This window comes from Cebus imitator, unplaced genomic scaffold, assembly GCF_001604975.1.
Source record: "Cebus imitator isolate Cc_AM_T3 unplaced genomic scaffold, Cebus_imitator-1.0 Scaffold444, whole genome shotgun sequence".
NCBI classification, from domain to species: domain Eukaryota; kingdom Metazoa; phylum Chordata; class Mammalia; order Primates; family Cebidae; genus Cebus; species Cebus imitator.
In genome coordinates, this window is record NW_016107759.1 from 977,411 (window position 1) to 989,659 (window position 12,249).

Sequence of the window (12,249 nt, forward strand, 5' to 3'; positions counted from 1 at the left end):
CTCCAAGGACCACAGTCACTCCAGGTGACGGGGAAGGGCTCTGCCTCCTGGGACCACAGTCACTCCAGCCCCAGGTGACGGGGAAGGGCTCTGCCTCCCGGGACCACAGTCACTCCAGGTGACGGGGAAAGGCTCTGCCTCCCGGGACCACAGTCACTCCGGCCCCAGGTGACGGGGAGGGGCTCTGCCTCCCGGACCAGTCACTCCGGCCCCAGGTGACGGGGAGGGGCTCTGCCGCTCTGCCTCCCGGGACCACAGTCACTCCGGCCCCAGGTGACGGGGGGGGGCTCTGCCTCCCGGGACCACAGTCACTCCGGCCCCAGGTGATGGGGAGGGGCTCTGCCTCCGGGACCACAGTCACTCCAGCCCCAGGTGACGGGGAAGGGCTCTGCCTCCCGGGACCACAGACACTCCAGATGACGGGGAGGGGCTCTGCCTCGCGGGACCACAGTCACTCCAGCCCCAGGTGACAGGGAAGGGCTCTGCTTGCTGGTCTGAGGGAACCCTCCAGAACTGAAATCCCCAGGACGCTTCTCCCCCAGGGAGGGGTGGTGTGATAACGCAGGAGCGTGAGAGAAAGGACCCAGAGAGGAGCTAGCTCAGCCTGCCTGTTGCAGCCCAGCAGCTGGGTGAGCTCTCAGCAGGTCATCGAGACTGCCTCTGATCAGCGAATAATTTAATCAAAGGAAACTGCATTCCTGACCCTGGGAGCTGGGAAAGGGAGGGAAGAGCGGTCACCAAAGCAGGGGCAGGAGGGCTCTGTAGGCCAGGGACGGGAGGTGCCGGTGGACCCTGGCGCAGCCCGGGCGGCTCAGGGCTCACCCCACATCCGCTTCCTGCAGGCAGGCTCTGCTCCAGCACTAACAGGGCTTAATAAAAACTTCCAGTTGGGCCAGTAAACCCCTCATTAAGCTGTTTTTAAAGTTTGAATTTAAGAGCAGCAAGGGTAAAGGGTCGAACAGCTGGCAGGAGGTGCTGCTGCAATGGAGATCACAGGAGCCCAGCATTTCGGGCCCACAAATACCCAGTGGCACTCAGCTTCGTGGGGACAGCCTCAAAAAGCAGGCCTGAGAGGTGAGGAGGAGCAGAGCCAAACCCTGAGGGGCCTGGTCCTCTTCTCCTTCACTGTGCTGGCTGCACACAAGACCCCAGGGAGCCCACAGCTCATGCATGGCCAGGATGCCGGCTGCTCCCCTGGGCCCCATTTGCTGCCCTTCCTCTCCCAGAGTCCTCCCTGTGGAGGCTGGGAAAGCCTCCAAATGTAGAGAAACCTGCAATGAAACTCAGGCCACCGCCTGCACAGGCATGGACTGGGACAGCCTGCCGCCCAGCCTCCAAGGCTCCCAAGGAGCTCCTGCTGCCCTCACACGTGCCACGTGGACATCCCCCTACAAGCTCCAAGTGTTTTCAGCTTAACCACAGTGCAATCCCAACGAGGCCCAATGCCACCTGTGTTGGTACTGACACCTGGCCCCGCCTGGAGGAAGGCCCCAGACCAGATGGCATTGGCCTTCCAGAAGACGAGGATAAGCCAATCATTCATCAATGGAAGATGAGGATGAAGCAATCATTCCTTAATGGGAAATATGAGGAAAACCCTCATTTATCAATAGAAGACAAGAATCAACCAATCATTCCTTAATAGAAAAAATGAGAAAAACCCAATCATTAATCAATAGAAGATGAAGATAACCAATCATTCATCAATGGGAGAAGAGAATAAACCAGTCATTCCTCAATGCAAGATGAGGATAAACTGACCATTGCTCAAGGAAGCTTCTTACTCCAAGGATCCCAAGTTACCTCAGCACTGACCTGTCCAGCTCTCACCTGGATGGGATGGCGGTAAGATACAGAACCCACTTCCTACAAAGGAATATCCCAGGAGCATGGAGCCTTCCAGAACCCTTCCCTGGGCACCTGGACCCTCACTCCTCTGCATGCCCCCAGTTGCCACCCTCACTTTGCTGCTCTGAGGGAGCAGGGGGGCAAAGGCGTCCAGCCCTCCCCGCAGGCAGTCACCATCAACAGCCTGGTCCCCTGCATGAGCCCATTCCGACGCCCCCATGGGGGCCCAGGGGTGCAAGGTGGGGGTGGGATTGCCTGGAGGTAGATACCCACACACATCCAGGTTCATCAGGCTAAAATCACAAAAAATTACGAAATGCTTTTGGGGGCCTGAAGCACTCCAAAGGCCTTGGGAACCTGTCAGTCTTCCTTTGGGACTCTGTGTGCAAGGACCCTGCAAAATGGCCTGAGAGCTGAGCCGGGAGAAGCCCCGCCCCGCCCCCGTGGCCTCTGCCCCCTCCTCACACAGGGCTGCCCCTGGTTCCAGGACTCCTCACCGCAAGTCTCTCCTTTCCCTGGTCACGTCCCAGTGGCAGTGGGGTCATGCTGCCGTCTCATCCTGCGCCCACTCCTGAAGTTCGGCCATCTCCCCCCCAGGCCTGGGAGGGGCCAGAAAGCAGCCTCTCCAGAAGCACTGGGGCCCGGCCCTGATCTCAGTCCCTTTAAACCTCACCAAACTCTGCAGATGGGAGCCCCTTCCCAGAGCCTGCTCTCCTTACAGGACCAGGTACTCCGCTTGGTGCCCCATGGGGGATGGGGACCATGCTGGGGACATGAGAACCACACTCAGGAAACAGGGCCACACTGGGAGATAGGGCCCACACTTGGGGGACTGTGTGCTGCCGGGAGGGTGCAGGCAAAGGCAGCCTGGCCCGGAGGAGGGAAAGCAGGCTGCCCTGTGGACCCCCAGTGCCCGCCGCGGCGGGTCCTCTGGGTTCCTGCCTCCTTTCCAACGCGCAAGGGCAGCTGGCAGGGCAGCTGGAGGCTCAGAGCCTCCGGGATCCAGGCTCGCTGGATATCAAACGGTGTACTCCCTGCAGGGAGGCAGGAAGCAGGCACTTGGGGCTTCAGAATTCATGACGGGTAGGCTCCTTCTTTGAAGTGGATGCGACACACTCAGCGGCCCTCAAAGCTCAGCCCTATCTGAACTCCAGCAGAAACACAGACGGCTGAACGGGGTTTAACAAATACTGTGGTTTTCCTGCGTCCCGGAAAGCGCGGCCCCCACGATCGCAGCTTCATCCTGCCCAGCAGTCGCATCCGCCTGTGGCCAGGGGCACGGGGCCCTGGGGCAGAGAGCCCAGGACAGAGCATCAGAGAGATGCCAACAGAAACCCAAAGACCAGTCTGGTGGCACAGTGGGACCCCGTCTCGACAAAACGTTTAAAAATTATCCAGCTATGGTGGCGTGCCTGTAGTCCCAGCTACGCAGGAGGCTGAGGAGGGAGGATCGCCCGAGCCGGGAGGTCAAAGAGCTGAGATTGCGCCACTGCACTCCAGTCTGGGTCACAAAGTGAGACTCTGTCTCAAAGAAAAAAAGGGGGGGTCTGGGACCGCCCAGTGGGAAAGCCACAGCTACATGTGGCCACAGAGCATGTGGGGTACAGCCGAGGCAACCAAGGACGAGCTTTTTAATTCATTTAGCTTTAATTAATTCTAAAAACACACGTACCCAGTGACAGCCCTAGAGCTGCCTAATCCCCACCAAAGCCCATTTTGCAAACTAAAGACAACGTCACTGAGGTGAGCACGGAAGCACACGTGCAAAGTGAGTTCTCCCAGGCGCCCCAAAGGCGGCCAGAGGAAAGCGCCTCCCCAGAGGCCTCAGATCAGGAGGCCGGACCTTCCAGGGCCTTCGGTGCGGCGGCTCTGCGGCCCAGCACCTGGTGTCATACCTCAGTCACTGGCTGCTCCGTGTCCTCCACCGTCGGGGAAGGGAGGACGCTGCAAAGCCGCGTGGCTGCTGGGAAAGGAGGGAGAGCATCGCCAAAGCCACGAGCCGTCGTCTGAATTTCTGCGCAACAGTCCAAGTGACGCACTGAGCCCCTGCAGGGCCAGACGCAACACGAAACTCGGGCTCGGGCTCACGAGGGCTCTCAGGAGGAAAACATTAACGCTAAGGAGCCAACGCTCCACGTGAGTCCCTGCAATTACCCCCTGCTAGAAAGGCTCAATTAAAATGCATGAAGTACACCTGAACACCCAGCAGAGCCGATGCGCAGAAGACGGCCTTCCTGTGGCTGGGAGCGCAGGCGCCGCCCTTACAGCACCACACAGGTGCACACCCCAACCCCCATGCGGCCCGTGCTGCGTGCTTCAGCAAGTGGGTGGGGACACGGGGGTGGATCCAGAGACACCTGGCCCCCGGACTGCCTTTGCCACTCCTGCACTGCCTCTGGGAGTCCACTCCCCAGGTGCTTCCCCCACAGCCAACTCCTGTGTACCTCAGGAGGCCTCACAGGCCAGGGCACGGGGAGGGTGGGCTCCAGGCCCTCTCATCCTTGGGGATGACTCCCATGACCTCCCTCCCAAGACAGGGCAGCATCGCGGCCTCAGACCCATCCCTCATAGGGACACATGAGCGTCAGTCACTGCTCCCCCAGCCTGCCCCGGGCCCCCCACTCACAGATAACACGTCAGCTTCGGCCGCTGCTCCCCCAGCCTGCCCCAGGCCCCCCACTCACGGAGAACACGTCAGCTTCGGCCGCTGCTCCCCCAGCCTGCCCCCGGCCCCCCACTCACGGAGAACACGTCAGCTTCGGCCGCTGCTCCCCCAGCCTGCCCCGGGCCCCCCNCTTCGGCCGCTGCTCCCCCAGCCTGCCCCGGGCCCCCCACTCACGGAGAACACGTCAGCTTCGGCCGCTGCTCCCCCAGCCTGCCCCGGGCCCCCACTCAGCCCTAGTGGCACTGACCCTGTGCACTGTAGGCTTGCCTCATAGGACTCAATTTTGTGATCACTGCTCAGAATTCCCAACATCAGACAGCAGGAACTTCTCCCACTAAATTCAGGGGTCAGGGCCTAAAGGTTTCACTCTTCATAAGAATTGAGAAAAAGCAATACTATTGCAATTTTAATTTTCGAACATTTTTTGTAGTGATAGGTCCTGCCATGTTGCCCAGGCTGGTCTCAAACTCGTGGGCTCAAGCAACCCTGCTTCAGCCCCCAAACTGCTAGGATAATGGGCATGAGCCACTGCACCTGGCCTGTTGTAATTTTTAATAAATAAAATTTACTAAGAAAAGATTTGTTTATCTAAACGTTGAAGGATGCGGTTTTCTCTGAGGGCATTTTGACATGGAATGAATCCTGGCGCACTCCGGGGGAGGCCCGGGGATTCGGGGTGCCGCTGCGCATGCTCCACTCCCTTGAGGTGGCCGCACACGACTGGCAGGCACAGAGCCAGCTGGTTCCCACTAGGTCGTGTCAGATTTGCAAATGGAAAGGGAATTCCTAAAATAATTCCTTGCTTTCTGCTTTAAGAAAACGTAAACATGAAAACAATGAACAGGTGTGAGCACGTAGTGACTGTGCTCTGAGCCAGGTGGAGGCCACAGGGGCGGCCGGCAGCCCGGAAGTCCAGGAGTGACGGTGGCAGCCCGGTCACCTGCGATTACACGTACCTGCCTTGTAAGGTGATTACAGATCAGTAATAAGGTTCTTTGTATTTACATTTTAACAGATTCTGAGGTTCTTCCTTTGTTTGATTCCGTCCCAATTTCCAAATCACTGGTGCTCAATATTGAAGGAATGGAAATGTGTGAGGAACAGAGGCATGAAGAAAGTGACCTTACTGCAAGGACCCAGGCCCTAAGGCCCGAGACTGTGAAGGAGACAGGCAAAGGTCCACGCCCAGACAGGCCGCCCCACTCTGCTGGTCCAGCAGTGAAGCAAGGTGGGGAAGGACAGAGAGCCAGAGAGGCCGGAGGAGAGCGCCTGAGTTCGTGGCCCAGGCTGGAGCCTTCACCGGCAGAGATCAGCCCTTATGCCTGCGCCCTGAGGTCAGGGAGAAAGGTAGGGGTGGGAAGTGGTCATCCTTCCAAGGTCCTGGATCAGGTCCACTTACCAACCCACCGTGTCCCATGACTGTCTGCAGGCCTCTGGGCCCACTAGAGGGCACACCCACTGCCCTCCTGGCCCTGTCCTGTCTCTTCCCAGCCTCCAGTATTTTCCACGTGGTGTGGACTGGGGAGGACCTCCAACCCCTCCGTCACACAAAGCACAAGCCGAAGTGCCTGCCAGCCTCGGCGCGGTGAGCGCCACTGAACCCCTCCTCCAGGCAGAGCGCCCGCCAGCCTCGGCGAGGTGAGCGCCACTGAACCCCTCCTCCAGGCAGAGCGCCCGCCAGCCTCGGCGCGGTGAGCACCACTGAACCCCTCCTCCAGGCAGAGCGCCCGCCAGCCTCGGCGAGGTGAGCGCCACTGAACCCCTCCTCCAGGCAGAGCGTCCGCCAGCCTCGGCGCGCGGTGAGTGCCACTGAACCCCTCCTCCAGGCAGATGTGCACACAGCCCTGCGCGTCCACGGGGGGCTGGTCTGGGGGTGCTTTCCCTCTGCCCCGGGGAAGCGGTGGTCATAACACCTGTGAGACGCCCACGATCACCCGTGCGGCCGTCCGTCTCTATGTGCCCGGGGCCTGGGAGCCCAGGAGCTCCCTCGTCCGGGGAGGAGGCATGGTCGGGTCCCCAGCGCTGCCCGCTGCCAGCAGTGCAGTTCCGGAAGGACTGACGGCGGAAGCTCGGGCAACAGGAAAGGCCAGACGAGCGCGTGAAGATACCTACCCGAACACAACGCTCCACTCCTGCAGAGCTGTTCTCTAAATGGGTTTCACTTACCGAAAGAATACCTGAAAAGCAAAAGAAGAAACACATATTAAAACTTCGGCTTGCTTCGACCCCAACCCACTGTGTTTCCCCGCTGAGTGAAGCCCACCCGGCACACCCAGGACAGTGTGGGTCAGGGAAGCCCGGCCACGAGGACCTGCCTGCCGGGCACTAGGGGCCCAGGCGCCTCCCCACTGCCCGCACACGGGCAGGCCCAGAACAGGCAACCAAAACGTATTTCCAGAAACACCTACTATGGACTCATAAAATTAAATAACATATATTTTCGGGAAGAGTGAATTAATATTTTTTTTTTGCAGTGTCAATTATTTCAATCAAATGCCCCAAAAAAGGTCACACTCTAGAATCTGATTTTTTTTTTTTTTTTTTAGACAGAGTTTCGCCCTGTCACCAGGCTGGAGTGCAATGGCGCAATCTCGGCTCACCACAACCTCCGCCTCCTGGGTTCAGGCAATTCTCCTGCCTCAGCCTCCTGAGTAGCTGGGATTACAGGCATGCGCCACCATGCCCAGCTAATTTTTGTATTTTTAGTAGAGATGGGGTTTCACCATGTTGACCAGGATGGTCTCGATCTCCTGACCTCGTGATCTACCTGCCTCGGCCTCCCAAAGTGCTGGGATTACAGGCGTGCGCCACCGCACCCGGCCGAATCTGAAAATTTAAGGACATCACATTACCTGGATCGCAGAGCATGAGAAAAGGGATCTTAAATGAAAGGAATTGGTGGGGAGGGCTGGGAAAGGCCTGTATCTTTACTACTGCATTGCAACCTAAAGGGGCTCTGTGGTGCCGTGACCCGCTTCTCACCCTCAGACAGCAAAGCCGTGAGCAAGGAGCACACGTGTCTCGAGGACCGCACATCACAAACATGGAGCTCCCCACATGTACCTAACACACAACGTCCAACGCATCCCACGCCTGCCTCAGCCTGTGGCCTCTCTAACCTGACCCTGCCTCACGGTAAAACTTACTCTTGGATTCTAGAAGGAACCCCCTGCCACCTATGGTCCTGTAAGAGGCAGGCAGAACACACTGCTGCTGGCGTGAGGAGGCCCGCCCCAGGGCTCAGTGCCACGCCCAACGCAGAAGGCACAGCACGTGGCTCGTGGACACGCGATGCACGGAACAGGCTGGTCCACAGACACAGGAAGTAGAGTGCCAGGTTTCTTCCGGGGGCAGTCAGAATTTTTTTTTTTTTTTGAGACAGAGTCTCATTCTGTCACCCAGGCTGGAGGGCAGTGGTGCAATCACAGCTCACTGCAGCCTCCGCCTCCCTCCCTCGGTGCAGCCTCCGCCTCCCTCCCTCGGTGCGGCCTCCGCCTCCCTCCCGCGGTGCGGCCTCCGCCTCCCTCCCGCGGTGCGGCCTCCGCCTCCCTCCCGCGGTGCGGCCTCCGCCTCCCTCCCGAGGTGCGGCCTCCGCCTCCCTCCCGAGGTGCGGCCTCCGCCTTCCTCCTGCAGCAGTCCTCCCTCCTCAGCTTCCCAGTTGTTGGGACCGCAGGCATGCACCAAGATGCCCCATTAATTTTTGCATATTTTGTAGAGATGAGGTTTTACCATGTTGCCCAGGCTGGTCTAAACTCCTGGACTCCAGCCATCCTCCTGCCTCCGCCTGTATAGGTGCTGGGATGACAGGTGTGAGCCGCCCCAGCCAGAATGTATTCAACTCAGTGCCCATGGTCAGACTCCATGAATATGTACACTGACTCGCACACTTTACATCAGGCTGTCCAGTCTTTTGGCTTCTGTAGGCCACACATAAAATATACTACACTAGCAACAGCTGATGAGTTAAAAATAAAATCTCACAATGTTTTAAGAAAGTCTATGGATCTGTGTTGGGCTGCATTCAAAGCCATCCTGAGCCGCACGCAGACAAGCTTGCTTTAAATGCAATTTTACGGCACGTGAATTACATGCCACTAAGGACGTGAGGAAGAAACACTGCCTAGTGAAATACACAGGAATGAAGGGCCACAGGTGTGGGGCGGGCCTCAGAGCCCTCAGGACCCACTGCCTGTCCAGTCCCAGGCTCCCTACGCCGCCCTGCCTTTGAATATGCCTGTGATTTTTCCACCTTGATATCACAGTAAAAGCACAGCGAAGGCAATGGTGACAATCGACACTGAGACTCAAGGGAGGTGGCCGGGGACCGAGCGCTGAGGGCTCATTCTTCAGCCGCATCAGGTGTGTGGCTGCCACGGCGGCTCTGATATGGTTTCAAATCACCCCGTACCCGGTGCAGAGCCACACTACAGGTAAAAGAATACAAATACATGGCGGAGCAAGGAGGCTGCGAGGGAGGGAGGGGACCCCCTGGGCTGCAGAATGCGCTCTCTGACCCTGTTTCCACCACCAAAACCTTCCAGGCAGCTGCTGCACACAGTGGCTAATTCGAGAAATAAATTTACCCCCAGAGTGTTCCCAATACATAACCTTCGTTGAACAGAGAAAGGAAAAGGAGCTGATTTTAAAAATCCGTCAAGAATGAAAGCTTTGTTCTTTGACTGGCCAGGTGTGGGGAGCGTGCCTCTAGTCCCAGCGACTCTGGGGGCCACGGTAGGAAGATCACTTAAGCCCAGGTCGTGCCACTGCACTGGAGCCTGGGCGACACAGCGAGAGGCCCTGTGTAAAGAGCAGCAGCCTCGCGTTCATCAGAGGGGACCGGGGCCTGAAGAGCTCCAGTGAGCCAGGGCCCGCAAAGCCGAGCACCGTGCGGCGAGGGGTCCGCCCAGATGTGGCTGCCTTCGCATCGGCTGGGGGTGCCTGAAAACGCGTTCTCCTGTAACCTCGCCTGTCCTGAATTTTGAATTGCAAGGCTGCCTGATAAAAGATTCTTTAAATAGCAGGTTTTAGCGAAGCTAATGACATGAAAAACTAAAACGCCTTACTCCTTTCATAGCTTTCATTCCATTTCCAACAGCTAGAGCTTACGTTAGAAGACACTGACTACCATGGAGTGATTCTGGGGCTTATTCTGTTCCTTAAAGAAATTCCAGTCCTCCTTTGGATGGCGGGGTGTAGATCTGCTTTTGGATGGTCGAATGGGAGAACGCGCCCCTCTGACCGCCTGGCGAGGCCCCACACCTGACTTACACGCGGTTGGGGTCTCCGTGCTGAGGAAGCATAAAGACCGCAGTACCTTGCGGATGCTGTACACGGCCCCACACAGGCCCTGCCCCCTGCACTTCACAGGGGCTCCTGTTTCTATAGGATGCCTTTGATTTAAAGCACATTTGGTTCCAGCTATTTATAATCTGTAAGAAGGCTTCACGGATAAATATTTTTTAAATTTTATGCTCCCCATTTTTGGGCAGGCTAGTTGTAAATGCATAAGAAATCTTCCACTTTCTGGTCTAACACAAAGAGCTTTGCTGGAAGCCTATTTAGAAAGTGCGTAGTAGGGACTTCATGATCCACCGTGTTCTCCTGAACCACCCCCAGGTTCCTGACTTGTGTCTGCAGCTGATCACATCATCATGACTGAAGTCTCTGTCACGGGGTGAAGGCCAAACGTGTGGATTTATTTACAGAAATTACCAAAAAAATGCCACAGGAAAAGAGCAGTGCCTTTGGGTGAGAGCAGCTGGGGGCCTTCCATGTCTATCTGCCCCGTGTCTATCCACCAGACTGCTGTGCCTCCCACCCAGTCACCGGGAAAGGGTGCCAGCTAGTACTGGTAAGGCTGGGATGCTGTGTCCTGCTGTGCAAGACCATGGCCTGCCCGGTACAGGGAAGTGCTGGACGGCGGCTCTCGGGGATGGCAGGGACGGGCTGGATGGTGGCTCTACGGGACAGCAGGGAAAGGACTGAACGGCGGCTCTAAGGGACAGCAGGAAAGGAGCTGGACACTGGCTCTCAGGGACGGCAGGGACAGGACTGAACGGCAGCTCTACGGGACAGCAGGGAAGGAGCTGGACACTGGCTCTCGGGGACGGCAGGGACAGGACTGAACGGCAGCTCTAAGGGACAGCAGGGAAGGAGCTGGACANGGGACAGCAGGGAAGGAGCTGGACACTGGCTCTCGGGGACGGCAGGGACAGGACTGAACGGCAGCTCTAAGGGACAGCAGGGAAGGAGCTGGACACTGGCTCTCAGGGACGGCAGGGACAGGACTGAACGGCGGCTCTAAGGGACAGCAGGAAAGGAGCTGGACGGCGGCTCTTGGGGACGGCAGGGACAGGACTGAACGGCGGCTCTAAGGGACAGCAGGGAAGGAGCTGGACACTGGCTCTCGGGGACGGCAGGGACAGGACTGAACGGCGGCTCTCAGGGACAGCAGGAAAGGAGCTGGATGGTGGCTCTTGGGGAAGGCAGGGACGGGCTAGATGGTGGCTCTAAGGAACAGCAGGGACAGGATTGAATGGCGGCTCTCAGGGACAGCAGGAAAGGAGCTGGACGGCGGCTCTTGGGGACAGTAGGGATGGGGCTGGACGGTGGCCCTCAGGGATGGCAGGAAAGGAGCTGGAAGGTGGCTCTCGGGGACAGCAGGGAGGGGCTGGATGGCGGCTCTCGGGGACGGCAGGGACGAGTTGGATTACCCACCAAGCCGGTGGTACCAGTGAGGCAACTGGCTCACTGCCACCCTAATGTTTGGATTCATACAACACAGAAAATAAAACGGTACTAACAAGAGGTGTCTTCGCAAACATGTCGCCACTTCCTGGAGCTGTGAAGAGTTAACCCCTTTCTGCAGGCGAGTTTCTGCCTAGCAGCGATCCCTTCAGCCTGAAGATACTCCTTTACCATCTCGTACAGTGTGTCTGCTGGCCAAGACTTCTGTCCGTTTTCAGTCGTCTGCAAATGTCTTTATTTTGTTTTCACCTTTGAAGGATTTGTCACCAGATAGAGCTCTGGGCTGACAGTCGTTTTTCTTTAAACTTAAAGATGACAGTCCATCGTCCTCCGGCCTCCAGTGGTGGTAAGAAGCCTGGCATATTTGAATCTCTGTTCTGTGGGTGGAACGTCTTTTTTTCTGGGTGCTAACAAGAGTCTGTCTTTGGTGTTCAGCAGTTTGGCTCCAGTGTGCCCAGACGGGGTTTCTCTTACATCTACTGCTCAGGGTGTGCTGAGCTTCCTGGATTTGTACACTCACGTCTTTCCACTATTATTTCTTTAAATACTTTCTGTGCCCCATTCTCTGTGTCCTCTCTCTGTGGGGCTCCAATCACCTGTCTGTTAGACTGCCTGGTGCGGTCTGTCCCACATGTCACTGAAGCTCTGCTTATTTCAATCCTTTTTCTGTTTGTTCTTGAGCTTGGATAGTTTCTGCTGAGTTCTCTTAAATCCGTTGAGGCTCATTCTACCACCTCCAGCCTGTTCTTGAGCCCACGCAATAGACTCATTCTACCACCTCCAGCCTGTTCTTGAGCGCACGCAATAGACTCGNAGGCTCATTCTACCACCTCCAGCCTGTTCTTGAGCCCACGCAATAGACTCATTCTACCACCTCCAGCCTGTTCTTGAGCGCACGCAATAGACTCGTTCTACCACCTCCGGCCTGTTCTGAAGCCCACGCAATAGGCTCATTCTACCACCTCCAGCCTGTTCTTGAGCCCACGCAA

At 57.3% G+C, this 12,249-nt stretch overlaps 1 protein-coding gene across 3 annotated transcripts in view; it reads right to left on the minus strand.

Moving 5' to 3' along the window:
- The window catches only part of LMF1 (lipase maturation factor 1), a 103,879-nt gene that overhangs the window by 68,769 nt on the left and 22,861 nt on the right, over positions 1–12,249 (minus strand). For all 3 annotated transcript variants that reach the window (XM_037732244.1, XM_017510954.2, XM_037732241.1), the window contains exon 3: positions 6,680–6,690. In XM_037732244.1, the coding sequence (XP_037588172.1) occupies positions 6,680–6,690 (11 nt within the window). The remainder of the gene's footprint in view (positions 1–6,679; positions 6,691–12,249) is intronic.